This window comes from Phocoena phocoena, chromosome 11 (assembly GCF_963924675.1).
Source record: "Phocoena phocoena chromosome 11, mPhoPho1.1, whole genome shotgun sequence".
Taxonomy (NCBI): domain Eukaryota; kingdom Metazoa; phylum Chordata; class Mammalia; order Artiodactyla; family Phocoenidae; genus Phocoena; species Phocoena phocoena.
The window spans coordinates 98,633,102-98,649,775 of NC_089229.1; the positions used below are offsets into that span (position 1 = coordinate 98,633,102).

A 16,674-nucleotide genomic window follows, 5' to 3' on the forward strand; every position below is an offset into this window, starting at 1 on the left:
AGGATGTAGCCTCAGGCTGGGCTCACGGAGGCTGTGCTGGGACAGACGTGCCCTTGGCCGACCTGGCCGGGATTGGGACCCTCGGAGCCCCGTGGGCACAGTCCTGCTAACAGGGCCTCAGCTGGCCTCCACGTTTCCAAGGCCAAGCGCTCTTATATCAGTCTCTGCCACCCAGACAAGAAAGTACAAGTCCCCTCACCCCCTTCCATCCACGGGAAAGCACGCAGAGGTAACTCTTACTGTTGTCCAAGTGGTTGGCCTTAATGATCTTCTCTGAATAGTCAGAAATACTGGAGCATTCAATCTAGAAAGGACACAGAGCAAAGGAGGAAGAATCACCGTATGTCCAGGGCCAGTGTAACAGACGGAGGGGCAGAGGTCTGGAGGGGTGCGGTGACCTGCCCACAGCTGCACGGCTACTTCGTGGCAGATGAAAACCTAACCCGCGGCCCTCCCAACTCACGGGCTCTTCCGCTGGTCTGCCTTTGCCCCACCACGGAGGGCCCAGTCTCTGAGCTGGGAGATCTGGGAGGGGCTGGCAGGCCTCACTCTCCTGGCACAGTCACTGCCCTCCCAGGAGAGGAGGTGGGAGGCAGAGACCCCCAGAGTGGCTGTGAGCCTCCCTGAGGTCATCCTCCCACCCCCAGCCCTCCCTGGTTAAACGGCACGGTCCACGAGAAGGACCATCTGAAAATGGCAAATCAGGGCGTCTTAAGATCCTTCCCCACCCCACGGGCAGACGCCTGTTAACTCTCATCCCTTCCGCAGTCTCCACCTTTGAAAGAATTGGTTCTTTTGAATCTAGAAGTCTTTCCAGGCTCCCCAAATCTCCTAAGCAAAGGGCCAAGGTATTTGAGAAATTCGCTGATGATACACCGAGAGCAGGACCTTGTGGGAACAGCAGACCAAGCCCCAGCCTGGGGTTAGGAGGCCTGGGACAGGCGGGGAGGCCAGGTTGCTGGAAACAGAGGGACAGCTGCCAAGACCTATGGCTGGAGCCCCGCACCTGGAAGGGGAGGACGGGCAGCCCTGCCTAGCCTGGCTCAGCCCTGGGCTCCCGTCCGATTCCGGAGCTGAGCTGGGGCCTCAGAGACACCCTGGGAGGGAGGGTGGGGCGTTACAGGGGGTGTACGTCCTGCCCTGAGGCTCTGCGAGCGCCTTGGAAGGGGAGTCGGTCCCTTGGCCAGAAGCCCCCATCCTGGAGGGGAGGCCCTGTGAAGGAAGGAAGGCTGGCCCGTGGGGAGGGACGGTACCGTGGAGAGCGCAGGACTTGACCCTGGGCATCCGGGCTGGAGCCGTGCCCTCAACACGCACCTCAGGTGAGTACATCATAGCTTTCCCAGTCAAGGCTACAACAGAGGTGTCTTGAGACAGGTCAGGGGTCCCAGAGACCCCCTCCAGCCAAGGCCCCGGGACCTTCCGGGCCAGGCATGGAGGAGGGTGCCGTTCCTGCCAGGCGCTTAGGGACAGGCACTGATGGGGGGACACGGGGACTTGGAGGGCTCTAGTCAACCGGGAGCCAGGGGGTGTCTCAGGACAGGCCGCAAGATGACCGAGCTAGCGAAGCCCCACTGAAAGCTCCCCGCCAGCCTCTGCGCCGGGCTGTCCTGTGCTCGTGCTCTGTATTGTTTGACTGCAGTGTGCCTTGAATTTTGATCAAGATGAATTCCCATCTTCCAGCCCTAGACCCACTGCATCTTTCAAATGTCAGTCGGAAGCTCAGAGCTCTTCTGTTTCAGTTTCTTCCCAGCTCCGGAGCCTCCCAGCCCCCCGTCCTCAGGGAGCCTTCCCAGAAGGTCCACCACTGCCACCTCTAGCTGGAGAGGCAACAGCGGCCAGAACAGCAGAATTAAATCTACCAACTTGCCTTTAAAGAACAGAGAGAGAAGACCGTCTTGTTACCACCTAGGGCCCCGACTATACTAATAAACGCTGAGCATCTGACTTACGCCAGGCGCCTTTCTAAGCACTTGGCTTACGTATTAAAATCACTCACTCCCCACAGTCACCCCGTGGGCAAGGTCCTGTAATTATGCCCATTTTATAGAGGGGGAAACCGAGGTACAGAGGAGAAGTGAATTGTCCAGACACGCTTCTCGGGAGTGGAATAGTGGAGATTCCAACCACAGCTCACAGGTGTAGCCACCCTGCCCCGCCACCACAGCCCACAGTAGGGCTAAGGACTCTAAGGTAGTGATGACACCAAAATGGTTTCAGAAAAGTCAAAAGTCCCCCACAAATGTCAGCTATTCCGGGACAAGGCCAGGAGCAATGCCCAGGTGACAGGGAGCCCGGGAGCCTGCCCACCTCCTGAGAGCTATGTCTGACTTCCGCCTGGAGGGTGTGACCCCAGCAAGGAAGCGTCCCCGCAGAGGCCGGTGGAGGGAGTGGCGTGCTCACCCCAAACACCTTCCTGGCCCCTGCTTTGGCGGCAAACATGGAGAGGATCCCGGTGCCGCTCCCCACGTCCAGCACGACCTTGTCCTTGAACACGTGCTTGTTGTGATACATGGAGTTCCGGTAAGTGAGCGTCCGCACCTCGTCCTTCAGCATCTCCTGTGTGGAAGGAAAGGTAGAGCTGACGTATTCGGGGCACCTGGGCGCACACCTGTCAGGTCACGGGCCCAGGGCTGTCCCGACAGATTCCTCAGGGACCTCAGTTCTGTCATGAGGTAGAGCCACGGAAGAGTACAGCTGCGCGAGGGGCTTCCCGCATCAGTACACACAACGTCCTAAAACTCTGCCCCTTACAAGGCGAAAGAGCACCTTGTGCCATTAAAGGAGAAACTCCCGTCCAGACCTGGGAAAGCTCCAACTTAACCAAAACCCAAAGAAGGGAGCAATACAAACACAGCGTGAGAGATTTAAGTTAGACCTGAAGCAGAACTTTCTGCCATCGTGAGAGAATTGTCGTGAAACAGGTTATTAAAGGAGGCTGTGTGCGTGTGTGTGTGCGTGTGTGTGTGTACTTTTTCTATTCGCTTGGTTTGTTTTGTTTTGTTTTGTTTTTTTGTGGTACGCGGGCCTCTCACTGGGTGGTGAACCCGAGGGGCTCCCAAACACACGGCACCCACTCTGGATGACCAAGTATTTGCCACCTTAGAACATTTTAGTCAAAGTAAGGAATGTAATGGGGTGGATTTGTTGGTTGGTTATTGCTAATTGTGCTAGAAAACTTTGAAAAAGAGAATGATGAGCTCAGGGATTTAAATTCCCAGCTCAAGGTCTTCATATAGCACCTGAGAACTTCTATGGCTTCTGGGGAAAAAAAGAAAAGAAAAGGAAGAAAATAAAAGAAAGGAACAGAAACCTTATTTTCTTGCAGGGTCAAGATTTCTGAAAACCAAAGCCAAAGTCTAATCCTGCCTGAATTACAACACAAATTGAATTCCCATCCTTGCATGGCCTCTTTTGTTAAAGTTGAGTCATCTGTTGGGAAAGAATAGGGTCCTGAAAATTGGAATAGGAACATACAGGCAGATTCTGATGAAGCTGGGACCTCAAGTCCCTAAATTATCCTATTCTCTGCCAGTAGAAACACCTTCTACCCCTGCCCAAGAAAGTTCGTTTTCCTTTTCCTGAAGAGTCATACCGGTGTCCTTTGAGGTAGTTGCTTGCCAGGTAACGTTAATATTCCTCAGGACCCATCCCCAACAACCCTATAACTGGATTTGACTCCACGCAGACCCCAAAGAACAAGGCACAAAGAGTGACCCATGAGGAGGTGTGATACACACCAAAAGAACTGCATGATACTTCTAACAGATAGATTAAAATATAGGGAATAGATGTGGGGATGTATAGTAAGGGTGAGGGATCAAGATGGAGGGAACATAAAGTTGGATTGAGCCAAGTCTATTGACATAGGTCCACTAAGCAAAGACTGTGGATTCACTGTTTTACCTCCAGGGTCTTGGAATGCCTCTAACAGTTGGCATGGTTGATTGACTGAAACATGGACCAAAAGTTAGTCTACACTAAACGAAAAGGAAATGCCAGAACTTCCTTGATCTGCTGAAGGGAAAGGTATCCAAAGACTTCAGGAGACTGGAATGTTAAAATGCATCTGTCACATGAGACTCGCTCCCCAACGCCAGAGAACAGACCTCTCACCGCAGCTGTGAGGAAGAAGTTTATGAGGGAAGTCCAGTAGCCTTGAAGAGCTCTGTGTGCCCTTCTCTATAGATCAGAGATTACACTGGGAACTGAGATTCCTAGTTGCCATGGGAACAATAGCCAACTAGGATCCTGGGGTATCGGGGACCAAATTGTAGTGTGTAATCGCCAAAGATGAGGTGGGCATGGTTACTGTAAAGGAGAGGAGAGCCAAAGCAGTATTCAGGGTAGTCAGGTTCACCAAGACCTACGGTGCTGGCCAGTTCAGTAAAGTACCTCTAGAAAACAAACAGTGGAAAACACACTAAATTCTTACTTGATCTGTTTAAGCAGAAAAGTTATAGGTCTCATGAATGGAAGTCAGGCTTGAATCACCAAAACAGGGAGTCATGGCCCCTCAGTGGGTTCCCAGACTTGAGCCAATTTATAGATGTAGGAGCCCTTAAATGAAGGGGAGGCCATGTCACATGAGGAGAAACTCTGTTATGTTGACAAAAATGTGTGCTGTTAATCTTTCCCCAAGTCTTCCCCAAGATGACCTGCAGGCATTTACCAGCACGTGTGCATTGGAGAAAGGAAAATAAACAGATTTTTGAGGGTAATTGGACACTGGCTCTGAACTATTGGAACACTAGCTCCATGAGACCCATTAATCCAGGGGACTAATTCCAGGAAACGCACATCCACGTCCAATTTGCCGATGTGGCCTGTGCAGAAGAGAGACGGAGCTTGGAGGATGGCTACGGATCATCGTAAACGTAATCAGGTGCTGACCACAACGGCAGAGGCTGTTTCAGATGTGGATTCATTGTTTGAGCAAATCAATCCAGAGAGTCGCTGGGGTTTTGTTTGTTTGTTTTATCAATTTTAGACATTTATCCTCTATATTTCTTCAAACATTTTTTTTCTGTCCCATTCTTTCTCTTCTCCTCTAGAATTCCAGTTACTCACATGTTTTACCACTTAATTCTGTCCAAAAGTCACTGAGGCTCTGTTCACTTGTCAGTTTTTTTCTCTCTATTCTTCAGTTTCAATGATTTCTCTTTCCCTGTCCTCATGGTCATAGATATTTTCTTCTATGTACCCTATCTGTTATTAATCCCATCCAGCGAATATTTGGTCTAGCTATTACATTTTGCAGTTGTAGGACTTCAATTTCACCTGTTATATCCATCTCCTCCTAGAAATTTTCTTAAACCGTATTTATTATAGTTATTTACAAATCTTTATTTAATCATTCCAACACCTGGGCTGTCTATAGATCTGTTTCTATTGACTGATTTTTCCCTTGACTATGAACCAAATTCTCTTGTTTCTTCACAGGTCTTATCATTTTTATTTTATGCCATAGATGGTGTCCAAGGATCAACAGTGGTGAAGTTAGTTTGTTGTTGTTCTTTTTCCAGGAGGGAATAGCCTTTCTTTCGTTAGGCAGCTGGAATGATGGGCTGGCCAGTTCAATCCAATCGGGGCTGAGCAGGTTTAGGAGTTGGGTAGGTTGGGATGCGGGACTTTAGTTCCTGTATCAGGGCCTGGGGCCCCACAGGGGCTAAAAACATTTGTGTTTGCTTTTCAGCCCAGCACTGCCTCCTGTGTTGCCCCAGGGCTTATATCTTTGGTCATATTAGAAACTGAATAAGGTGAGGGTTTGGTTAAATTGAGTTCATGTCTGACTCTTAAGTACTTCGAAAGTGAGCTCAAGCCTCTCCCTCCAGAAGCTCTCTGGAACCAAACACTGCAAGACTGCTCAACATCAAAAGGACAAGGCCTCAGAACTGTGAGACCACAAGACTGCAAGACGGTATCCCTAGAACCAGGCACGGGGCACGGTGTGAAATTGGTGCTCTGTAACGACAGAGCCCAACTCCTGCACACGAATCATAGCTCCGAAGTTTTCGAGCTCTCCGGCCAGCCCAGAACATCATTTAGCATTCCGTGTCTCAATCTCTTCATCTGGAGAATGGGGTAAAAAGAGAAGCTATTTCATAGGGCTGCTGTCATGTCTAAATAGGTAGAGTTAGTGTTACAAAAGTGCTAGCTCTTGCTCTTTGTGAAAACTGTGACCTTTTCATCTCTGTGAAGAAATTGTTGAGGGTGAGTAAGGAACGGAGGCAGAATAATGACAAAGGTTCAGAAATCACTCAATCATACTCGTAGTTCAGAGCCCTCACTGCCTTTCCTGACGGAATTAGGTTGGCCCAGTATCTCTGCAGGTCCTGTTGCTGCTAAAAGGGATCCCCCCAAGGGGCCCCCTTTAATTCATTATCTTTCATCACTTCTTCGGCCCCCCTTTCTCTTCTTTAAGGCTCTAGACCACAGGAGTTCATTCCGAAGGCACAAGTTCTGGGGGCGGGGGAGAAGTTGTGGCTTAGCAAGTCTTCCCCTACTCACCCTGTTCAAAGAAAGAGTCTCCCCCACCCTTCCTGTACCCCTGCTTTAATCACCCCTGAAGGAGAGCAGCCCAAAGACGTCTCCAGACATTCAGCCAGGAGCATGCCACTCTTCAGTGAAAACAATTCCCACCCCCAGCTGTGGGTGACTTTATCTGCTGCCCACTGAACACATGGCAGCACATTGACTAATTGCTGGGAAATGAGGCCCTGAAGAATCTATTTCCAAAAAACCTGCAGTAAGATTGTGAAAAGAAGATAGCTGGCCAGGAGTGGGCTCAGCGCCCGGGGCTGGGGGGCTGGGAACAGGGCCCCACTGGGGTGGATTCTTCTGGCAGCTGAGGCCCCATGCCCAAGGCTGACCATTCAAGATGCTGAGAATTCAGAGCTAGGATCTCAGAGGTCATGGGGCTGGGCCGCTCCCCTCTGTGCACAAGGACACATCTGTCACATCTGCTCCTGTTCAGGACTCCTTTCTTTTCACAGAGGCCCTGGTCTGGAATGCACAGGCCCCTGACCTCCGGAGGCTGAGCATGGAGTCATCTCAGGAGAGGCCATGGGATGCAAGAAGAAAAGTGTCCAGAAGCACCTCCTGCTGTGCTCTCCAGCTCTCTGCACTGTCCCCCTGCCACTCGGCACTTCTTGTTTGTATTTATAGACTAAACCACCCCTATCCAGCCTGCACCATGTTTCCCAAACACTCAGTGATCACTGTTAATCAGCGAGCTGGCAGTGCCGCTGCCCGCCCGTGTGAGCATCTTGTTAATGACGGGAAGAGGCTGCCAAAGGGCCAGCTCGGCTCCGGATGGGATGGCGAGACGTGGGTCTTGTCCAGACTGCGGAAGCAAAGGCATCGCCACGAGCCGTCTGGCATGGAAAGGAGATCCCTTGTGTTTGACAACGAGAAATGAACAGGCCCTGTCTGCAGAGAACGACGGTAGGAGGCCATCTACTTGCCCTCACCTCCTTTTACAGCCAATGATCGTGGAGCCCAAACAGGCCGGAGGGGAAGCTCAGGGATGAAGGGAGGCCAGCTAGCTGCCCCAGCGTTAAAGACCTATGCATTTCTCCAGGAGCCAGGATCTAGGCCTGGTCCCCAGCAGCAGCAAGAAGGATTTAAGCTGGGTGATCACAAGTACCTCCCAGTGTGAAGGGCTGCTAAAACTATTCTCGGACAGGTTACTAAGGAGAGAAATGAGATGGTGACGTGCAGACCCTTTACTCCAAGTTCATTATCTCAGTCTGCGCTGTTTGTGTATGTGCAGGAACAGGTCTGATTTTTCTAGCAATACGTGAAATGGAGGGAGCCTGGTACATACTATATGTATCTGGTGACCCTGGGTATCTTCTCCCAGTGGAGATCAGACCCTCCGGATGCCCGGCCTTCGTGGGGACCAGGCAGTACCTGAGTGATGAGATGAGCTGCTGTTTCATCAAACCCAGACGAATCAGACAATGTGCCGAGTGCCGGGGAACCCTGTCCTGAAGGAATCATAGAGATATAACAGCACCGGAGGGCACATCCTAGGTGCCTACGTGTGTTGCAGGGAGGGGTGGGAGGAATCAATGGGAGGGGGCGCTGCGGGGCTGGGGCCTGAGGACGGGAGGGCAAATGGGAGGGGCACACTGCCTTCGGCTGGTCCCTAATGGGGGTCCAGGCAGGCCCAAGGGGGCCATTTTAGGATCCCTGGAACTGCTGTCTCCTCCCAGCAATCTGCTCTGAGACAGGTGCCCAAGGACACAGGACTGTCCTTCAATTAGAGGCAGGGTCTTGAGGAGGGAAGCTCTTAAAACCACCCTTCCTGCCTCCCAGACCGTCTCACCTCTCAGGCCTAGGACTGGGCTCCGTGCACCATCGCAGCCACACCCCAGTGGAAGCCACCGAAAGCTGCAGCCTCAGCTGCCCAGGCCCCCCTGGGCCGGGCTCCCAGAACTAAACACAGGGCCCAGCCCCTCCCCCTGCGGGTCCCAGGCCTAATTAATGCTCTGACGGGGAGAGCAGTCCTCTGGGGCCAAACCCCTCCACCCTCTACCTCCATGGGAAATTGCAAAAGGAACAAAGCCAGAGTTTCCATAAAGAAAGAAAGGCTGTATGGCCTGGAAATTAGGAAATGAAGCCCCGGGGCCCCCAAACGTGCAGGTTTCACGTCTAGCTCTGTGTATCAGCTCGTGACCTTGCACGGAGAGGAACCAGCAGAGATGAATGAAGGTTGATAAGATTCGTAAGGTCTTAGATCCTCATCTGTGAAATGGGGACAAATAATAATACCAACCTCACAGGGTTGACCTCAGGAATAAATGAGCCAGTAACATAAAATGCTGGGAGCAATACCCAGTGTGGAGCAGGCACTCAAAAACTTGTTGCCTATTACTTAGTAAACACACTTCTGGCAATCGCATCACCGTTAGGATACAGGAAGGGTTTACAGAAGCATCTAATTGAAAGGGGAGCTTTGGGACTTGTTTTCAAAAAGCATTTGCATAGCGAGCGAGCCTTTGTTCCTTTCTCGATATGTCTTCACACTGAGGGGATAACAGAAGTACCTTCTTCATAGAGCTCTTGGGAAATCAATGAAACGACACATATAATGTACTCAGAAGAGTGGCCAGCCCTGAGCAAGCACTTGGCTCATGTCAGCTGTTTATTTGGGGTGAGGAAGTGCTGGAGATGGTGGGGAGGGAGGTAAAAATACTGTTGTGGCCCCCGCTGCAGCCAGGAAGCCTCTAGTTGGGTAGCTCTGTTCTGTTCTACAGCTAACATCAATCTTCCCTGCTATGGAAGAAGACAGCATCTAGACATAAGAATTTCCTGAGAATCAATCAGGGTGTCAGACAGAGCCAGGTTTCCAAGGAAGCCTGCTGACTCTTCCCTGGAAGTGCTCATTGGTCCAGGATGAACCTGAGGGCTCGTGCCTGACTGAGGACTGGACATCATGCCAGAAGGTCACTGTGGCCTTGGGACGCTAGCTGCAAAGCACCCGACCAAGGGCGTCCGGTCCTCCCGGACCTGCCAGGCTCAGGGTCAGGAAGAGGCGAGGGTGCTAGACTGTAAAACAAGGACCACGGAAGCACCCCTGGCTCTCGGCTCAGGAACACCCAAACACGTGCTTTCACTTGCTCACCTGCTCCAGGCCTGGCCCTGACCCCCCGCCTGTGGGTCCCCCGGATGGAGACAGGGCCAGGGCCCTCGAGCGACGGGGAGAACTCCCTTAATGACAACAGAGGGCTGCACACACGATGCAGTCCAAGGAGACGGGGCGGCCACAGCGGGACCGGGGTTGCCCCGATCGTCCACCAACACAGAATGCTTTACCTCGTGGATCCCAAAGTGGGCGTAGGAGTCGAAGTAATAGTCCCTCGAGGTCATCTCCTCCGGGTTCAGCAGCTTGGACATCTTGCCCCGTCCCGGGCAGCTGGGCTGAGTGGACACGTGGTGGACACACTGCACAGGCTTGGCTGGGACGACGGGCTGCGGGGGCTGCGAGGGTGGGCTGCTCACCTGCGGGGAAGAGGAGGGGCAGGTGTGAACAGCACCCACGAGGTCCTGCCCTCTGAGACTCCACCCTCCCTCCTTCCCCCTCCCGCCCCGCCCCAAGCCGGCTCCAATCAGCCCCAGCAGCCCCAGGGAAGGGGCGATGGTGTCCCCAAGCTGTTGGCTGTGCTGTGTGGGATGGTGGCGTGCTACCCAGGAGCCCAACCAACCTGAATTTAACCCAGTTCCGTCTCCTACGAGTGGGTGACCTGAGCAGATCTGGGCCTCAGTTGGCCTATCTGTTAAATGGGGACAATAATACCATCCCTTAGAGGCGAATAAAGGGAAAGATGTAATGGCATCACACAGCATCCCAGAGCAGAGTGGCTGGAGTATGGATTCCAGAGCCAGCCCCCCGAAACGTGAATCCCAGCCCCGCCACTCGCAGCTACACAACCTTGGACAGAGTTATTCACCTCTTGGTGCCTCAGTTTCCCCAACTCTAAAACGGGAATAAAATGGTCCACACGTCCTAGAGTCATCTTGAGGATTAGACAAGTTGGTGCCTGGAAAGTGCTTAGAAAAGGGCTCAGCGCATCGTGAGTCTGAGTTCTTAAAATGAGTCCCACCTGCGTCCTTAGGCAGATCAAGCCCCTGGACCTCTCTCCACCCCGCAAACAGCACCTGGCCCCCAAAATGCAGGTCTCTTAGGTTCTGGTTTCTCACACCTGTTGTCTTGCCGCTCCACCACCCCCGGTTTCTGATTCACAGTTTTACTCTGAACATCAGCAGAAGTTTCCTCTGAAATGCAAGCGCCCACACTGAGAGCCAGCCTCCTGCCAGCGCACTGCCCTTTCCTGGGTTCCCCGACCCTGACAGCCAGCTCAGCTCCACACACCACAGCTGCTGCCCGGCGCTGACCAGCGCTTCCTCTTCCACGGGCTAACGGGAGGACAGAGGAGGAGATGGACCCCCAGAGGCTCAGCGTTCACTGCAGAAGCATCGTTCTGCCGGGAGAAGAAACACCTTTCCCTGAAGTGTAGGAAATCCAGATGTGCACGGCACAGCAAAGGCCTCAAAGGGGGCAGAATTCTGAAAAATCTGTTTTCAGTGATGAGTTAATATTTGTAAAGAGTTTAGAACGGTTTCTGGCATGGAGTACGTGCTCTATTATTGCTATTCTCATCAGCAGTACTCAGAGTACATTAACATCTCCCTATTCTATGCCTCAGCTTTCTCATCTGTAAGCTGGGTCAGTGCAGACTTACCATCTCCTTTCTAGCAAGGGAAACAGGGAGGTCCTAGAGCAAGATCAAGAAATCCGAGTCCATCCCCTCCATCGTGCCCAGAGTCCCAGGCTGGAGGGGAGCAAGCTGGGGAGGGTGGGGTGATGGTCCTGTTTTCCTGGTGTATCTAGGCTACAGCCTCTGGGAAATAGGCAGACTTCCCAGTTTAGCAACGTCAGGTTTCAGGTCGGCACGATCCCGGGCTGTCTGGCAGCAGAGGCAACGGGCTGCCTCATTAGAATGCAGCAGGTGTGCCCACCCTTCACTTGGGATGTTGGTCACGGTCTCCAGGAGGCTAAAAATAGACCGCCAATTGCACACTCCCGTGCTGGCTGCAGTCACCTCTAAAGCTGGAGGAGGCTCTGTGCATGGAGCTCACCCCAGTCATGACTCCATTTAAATTTATTAAGGAGAGAGAAGGTCCCAGCTGGACCAGGCTCTCGCATGGTCAAGGTCACAGGGGCCTCCTGCACCGCTGAGCTCCACTCGACCCTGAGTTCAAGGTCCCTTTCACGGGGTCCCCTGAGATTCTTTCGACGGTGCCAACTTACGAAGCGCCCACCACACACCATGCATCACGCATCACGCGTTGCATCACGGGGCAAAGGATGGATGGATTCAGGGTCCGTTCACCTCAATAACCACCGGTCACGGGGACAAAGAGGTGACTGTGAACCAGGCCGTGGGGCCGGAGGCTGTCAGCCCAGTTCGGCCTCCTGCAGAGGCGGACTTGCGCTCTGCCCATCGGCTAACAGGGTGCCCTGTCCCAGGAGGCTGAGCCTGGGGTGGGGAACAGCAGTGGAGTATGATCCCCAGGCATCACCACCTGGGCTGGTGCTCTTTATTCCACAAATACCCACTGAACGTTGGCGGCTGTGAGTGCTGTATGGTCCCGTGGAAGAAACAGATGTGCGGGAACCGTGCCCTCAAAGGACGCTGTCTGGTGGAAGCGGAAGACCCCTGAGGTTCCACTGGATGATGGAGAAAGACTTGTTTTACAAGACAAGGTCAAGCAGATTGCTCTGGGTTCAAAGGAGAGAGAAGTCACTTCAGTGAAAGAGTCAGAGAGGCCCGGGATTGCTGGGAGCTTTCTCCACAGATTTTGGTGGGGGGGCGACAGTGGGAGGGAGCTCTTGGAGGGTGTGGCTTCCACAACCAGGAAAAGTGTGGAACAGCAGTGAGTGTGTCTGGGGAACTCGGCCCGGATAGTGGGAGATGGGGCTGTCAGAGATTACAGCCAGGCTAAGAGGTTGTATTGATTGATTTATTTATTTTACTTATCTATTTTATTTATTTATTATTTCTTTTGCGGTACGCGGGCCTCTCACTGCCGTGGCCTCTCCCGATGCGGAGCACAGGCTCCGGACGCGTAGGCTCAGCGGCCATGGCTCACGGGCCCAGCCGCCCCACGGCATGTGGGATCTTCCCGGACCGGGGCGCGAACCGGCGTCCCCTGCATCGGCAGGCGGACTCTCAACCATTGCGCCACCAGGGAAGCCCCGAGGTTGTATTTAAATACGAGACGACGGGGAGCTGTTGGCACTTTGTAACCAGGGAGTTCTAGGCTTGAGCTCTAGTTCGGGAAAATTGATGCGCTGGTAGCCTGCAGGAGGGGCAAGGGGGAAGGAAGAGGGGGGCACTCGGGCTGGGGAGGCAAGGCATGACCTCTGAGGCCTCTGGTTCCAAAGTCCAGTCAAGAGATAACGAGCCGCTGTGGTGTCAGAAGGGCTGCCTGCAAGAGAAATAGCAGAAACAGACCCACAGGAGTTGGCAACTGGCGGAACGGAGGGGAGAAGAGAGAAGCTGGAATCAGAGATGACTTCAACATTTCAAGCCTGGGTGGCTAGGAAAGTGGTGGTGACATTAACAGGAATGAGTGAGTCAGCAGGAAGAGCCATGTGGGGCGGGGGGAAATAATGAACTTCGGTTTGGCTCTGAGAAGTTGGACGTGTCATTGCATCATATAAGGAAAGATGTCTGGCCGGCAGGCAGTGATGCCGTCCCAGCCGGTAAATACCATAAACACAGCCGAAAGGTCAACGGCAAAGTGAGAAGCACATCTCTAACATACATGGCAGACAAAGGTTAATAACCTTAATATGGAGAGAGCCCTGACAAGCCAGTCCAATTTGACACTGGACAGAGGATCTTACAGTCAATTCACATGAGGCTAAACGTAAACGGCAAATTAACGTGCTGCAAATATATTAACCTCTCTAGAAATCGGGTAACTTCAAATGAACACAGAAAGTTATAACTTTTAAATACCAAATAAGCTCAAACCTCCCCCTTCCAAAAAGACTAAAACTGCATTTGTAATGGTTGCAGAAAAGTAGGTGCTGACATATACCTTTAGTGAGACTGCTGGGAAACTAGTTTGACAAAATGCACTGAAAAGCACAAATCCTTTAACCCAGCCATTCCATTTTGGGGAATTTATCCTAAAGTAAGGATCGTGGATAATCTTGAGCACGTAGCTGTACGAATTTTGTGACGACACTATTCGTCATGGCAGAAAATAAAGAGTCAACCTGGGGGTTCCATGAAACAGAACCGATTGTACAAACTACGGTGCGTCCACACTGGAGGCTACACAGCCACTTCAAATGTCGCAGAAGAGTGTTTAATGAGAGAAACGTGATCGTGACAAACTGTGGGTTGAGGAGAACCAGTGGGAGATGAGTACACAGTGTGATCGCATTTTTAGAATTAAAACGTTTTCATGCCTGTGACTGAGGGGAAGGCACTGGGATGGGCCGCAATTGTCACGGTGCTTGTTCACGGGGCTGTGAACAGTGCACACTTTCCTTCCTTGTGTTTGTTATATATATTTTTTAAATGTATGCCACTAACAAGTACTACATTTGTAAACAGCCAAAAGTAGAAATTTGGAAATGTGATCCCAGACCTCGGATGGGAAACTGAGGCTGGCTCTCTGGATTTGGAAACCATCTGCAGAGCGGAGCTGAGGGGTTCACTTGGGAGAGACCCCCAGAGAGGGGGTAGAGGGAGTGAGGATGGGGCAGGGAGAGAAGCAGGAAGCATCCTTCTCTGAGGACCTTGGAGGTACCAGGGGACCTGGGGGGAGAGGCTTGGGAGGATGTGTCCTCATGCCTCCAGTTCTGTGACTGCCCCTCCTCTAAAGATGTGTGACCCAGGCGTTGTACTCCAGTGACTAGATGGCGGCACTAAAACAAAGCCAACCTTTGTCTAGCCTCATGTGTCCAGAGGACGCTGTGTTCAGGAAGTTGTGCAGTCACCTCTAAAGCTGGAGGAGGCTCTGTGCGTGAAGCTCACCCCAATCTTGACTCCATTTAAATACATTAAAGAGAGAAAAAGTCCCAGCTGGACCAGGCTGTTGCACGGTCAAGGTCACAGGGGCCTCCTGCACCCCTGAGCTCCATTCAGCTCTGAGTCCAAGGTCCCTTCCACAGGGTCCCCTGAGACTCTTTGTCTGGTTCTGGTAACATATCCACATGGTTGTCTCCAGCCTTGGACTGCTCTGTCCTGCTCTCCCCCTTCCTCCCCAGGGCCCAGGGCTCAGGGCGCTGCTCTGGTGGAAAACCTCCCGCTGCTGCCTGCCCCCCAATCCGCTCAGGGTCACCTTCCACTGAGAGGATTTGTGAATTTGTCTTCTATTCTTAGTACCAACTGCTGATCAGGACTCTTCAGACGCTGTGTCCTGCCCCCAGGCCTGGCCTTTCCCAGGGCATCTTCAGCACAGTGTTTCTCCCCAGTATTTCACCTGCGATTTCCCTGGTCCACCCCATCCCACTGCAGCAAACAGGCCCAGGCTCCTAAATGCTGAGATAAGATAAAAGGCTATGGAAACACCAAAGCTGGAGACGGGAGGATGGCTCCCTGCCGAAGGGGTGTCCAGCTGGTCCTCAAAGGGTGGGTGGGATTTCCATGGGCAGGGCTGGAGATTCAGGGACAGAATTTTTTCACCTAACCCCACTTGCACCTAAAAATGAGGGTAGATGATGATGGTGGTGATGATGGTGATGGTGGTGATGGTGACGATGGTGATGATGATGATGGTGGTGATGATGGTGATGGTGATGATGGTAAAGGTGATGGTGATGGTGGTGATGGTGATGATGGTGGTGATGGTGATGGTGGTGGTGGTGATGATGGTGATGATGGTGATGGTGGTGATGGTGATGGTGGTGATGGTGATGATGGTGATGATGATGATGGTGGTGATGGTGATGATGATGGTGATGATGGTAAAGGTGATGATGATGGTGGTGATGGTGATGATGGTGGTGATGGTGATGGTGGTGATGGTGATGATGGTGATGATGGTGGTGGTGGTGATGGTGATGATGGTGGTGATGGTGATGGTGGTGATGATGATGATGGTGATGATGGTGGTGGTGGTGATGGTGGTGATGGTGATGATGGTGATGATGGTGGTGATGGTGATGATGGTGATGACGGTGATGATGGTGATGGTGATGGTGGTGATGATGGTGATGATGATGGTGATGATGGTGATGGTGATGGTGATGATGGTGATGATGGTGGTGATGGTGATGGTGGTGATGGTGATGATGGTGATGATGGTGGTGGTGGTGATGGTGATGATGGTGGTGATGGTGATGGTGGTGATGGTGATGATGGTGATGATGGTGGTGGTGGTGATGGTGGTGATGGTGATGATGGTGATGATGGTGGTGATGGTGATGATGGTGATGACGGTGATGATGGTGATGGTGATGGTGGTGATGATGGTGATGATGATGGTGATGATGGTGATGGTGATGGTGATGGTGGTGATGATGGTGATGATGATGGTGATGATGGTGATGGTGATGGTGATGATGGTGATGATGGTGGTGATGGTGATGGTGGTGATGGTGATGATGGTGATGATGGTGGTGGTGGTGATGGTGGTGATGGTGATGATGGTGATGGTGGTGATGGTGGTGATGGTGGTGGTGATGGTGATGGTGATGGTGATGATGGTGATGATGGTGGTGGTGGTGATGGTGGTGATGGTGATGATGGTGATGATGGTGATGGTGGTGATGGTGGTGATGGTGATGGTGGTGATGGTGATGATGGTGATGATGGTGGTGATGGTGATGGTGGTGATGGTGATGATGGTGATGATGGTGGTGGTGGTGATGGTGGTGATGGTGATGATGGTGATGGTGGTGATGGTGGTGATGGTGGTGGTGATGGTGATGGTGATGGTGATGATGGTGATGATGGTGGTGGTGGTGATGGTGGTGATGGTGATGATGGTGATGATGGTGATGGTGGTGATGGTGGTGGTGATGATGGTGGTGATGGTGATGGTGGTGATGATGGTGATGATGATGGTGATGATGGTGATGGTGATGGTGATGATGGTGATGATGGTGGTGATGGTGATGGTGGTGATGGTGATGATGGTGATGAT

The 16,674-nt window shown here is 52.2% G+C and overlaps 1 protein-coding gene across 3 annotated transcripts in view; it reads right to left on the reverse strand.

Annotated features, from left to right (window-relative positions):
• Positions 1 to 16,674, reverse strand: part of PRMT8 (protein arginine methyltransferase 8) — a 79,060-nt gene that overhangs the window by 35,665 nt on the left and 26,721 nt on the right. For 2 of the 3 annotated variants that reach the window (XM_065887661.1, XM_065887662.1), the window contains exons 2-4: positions 9,820 to 10,005; positions 2,401 to 2,556; positions 241 to 304 (exon numbers count right to left, since the gene is read on the reverse strand). In XM_065887661.1, the coding sequence (XP_065743733.1) occupies positions 241 to 304; positions 2,401 to 2,556; positions 9,820 to 10,005 (406 nt within the window). Of the gene's footprint in view, positions 1 to 240; positions 305 to 2,400; positions 2,557 to 9,819; positions 10,006 to 11,977; positions 12,011 to 16,674 lie in introns of those variants that run through there. The other variant, XM_065887664.1, reaches the window with a different exon arrangement.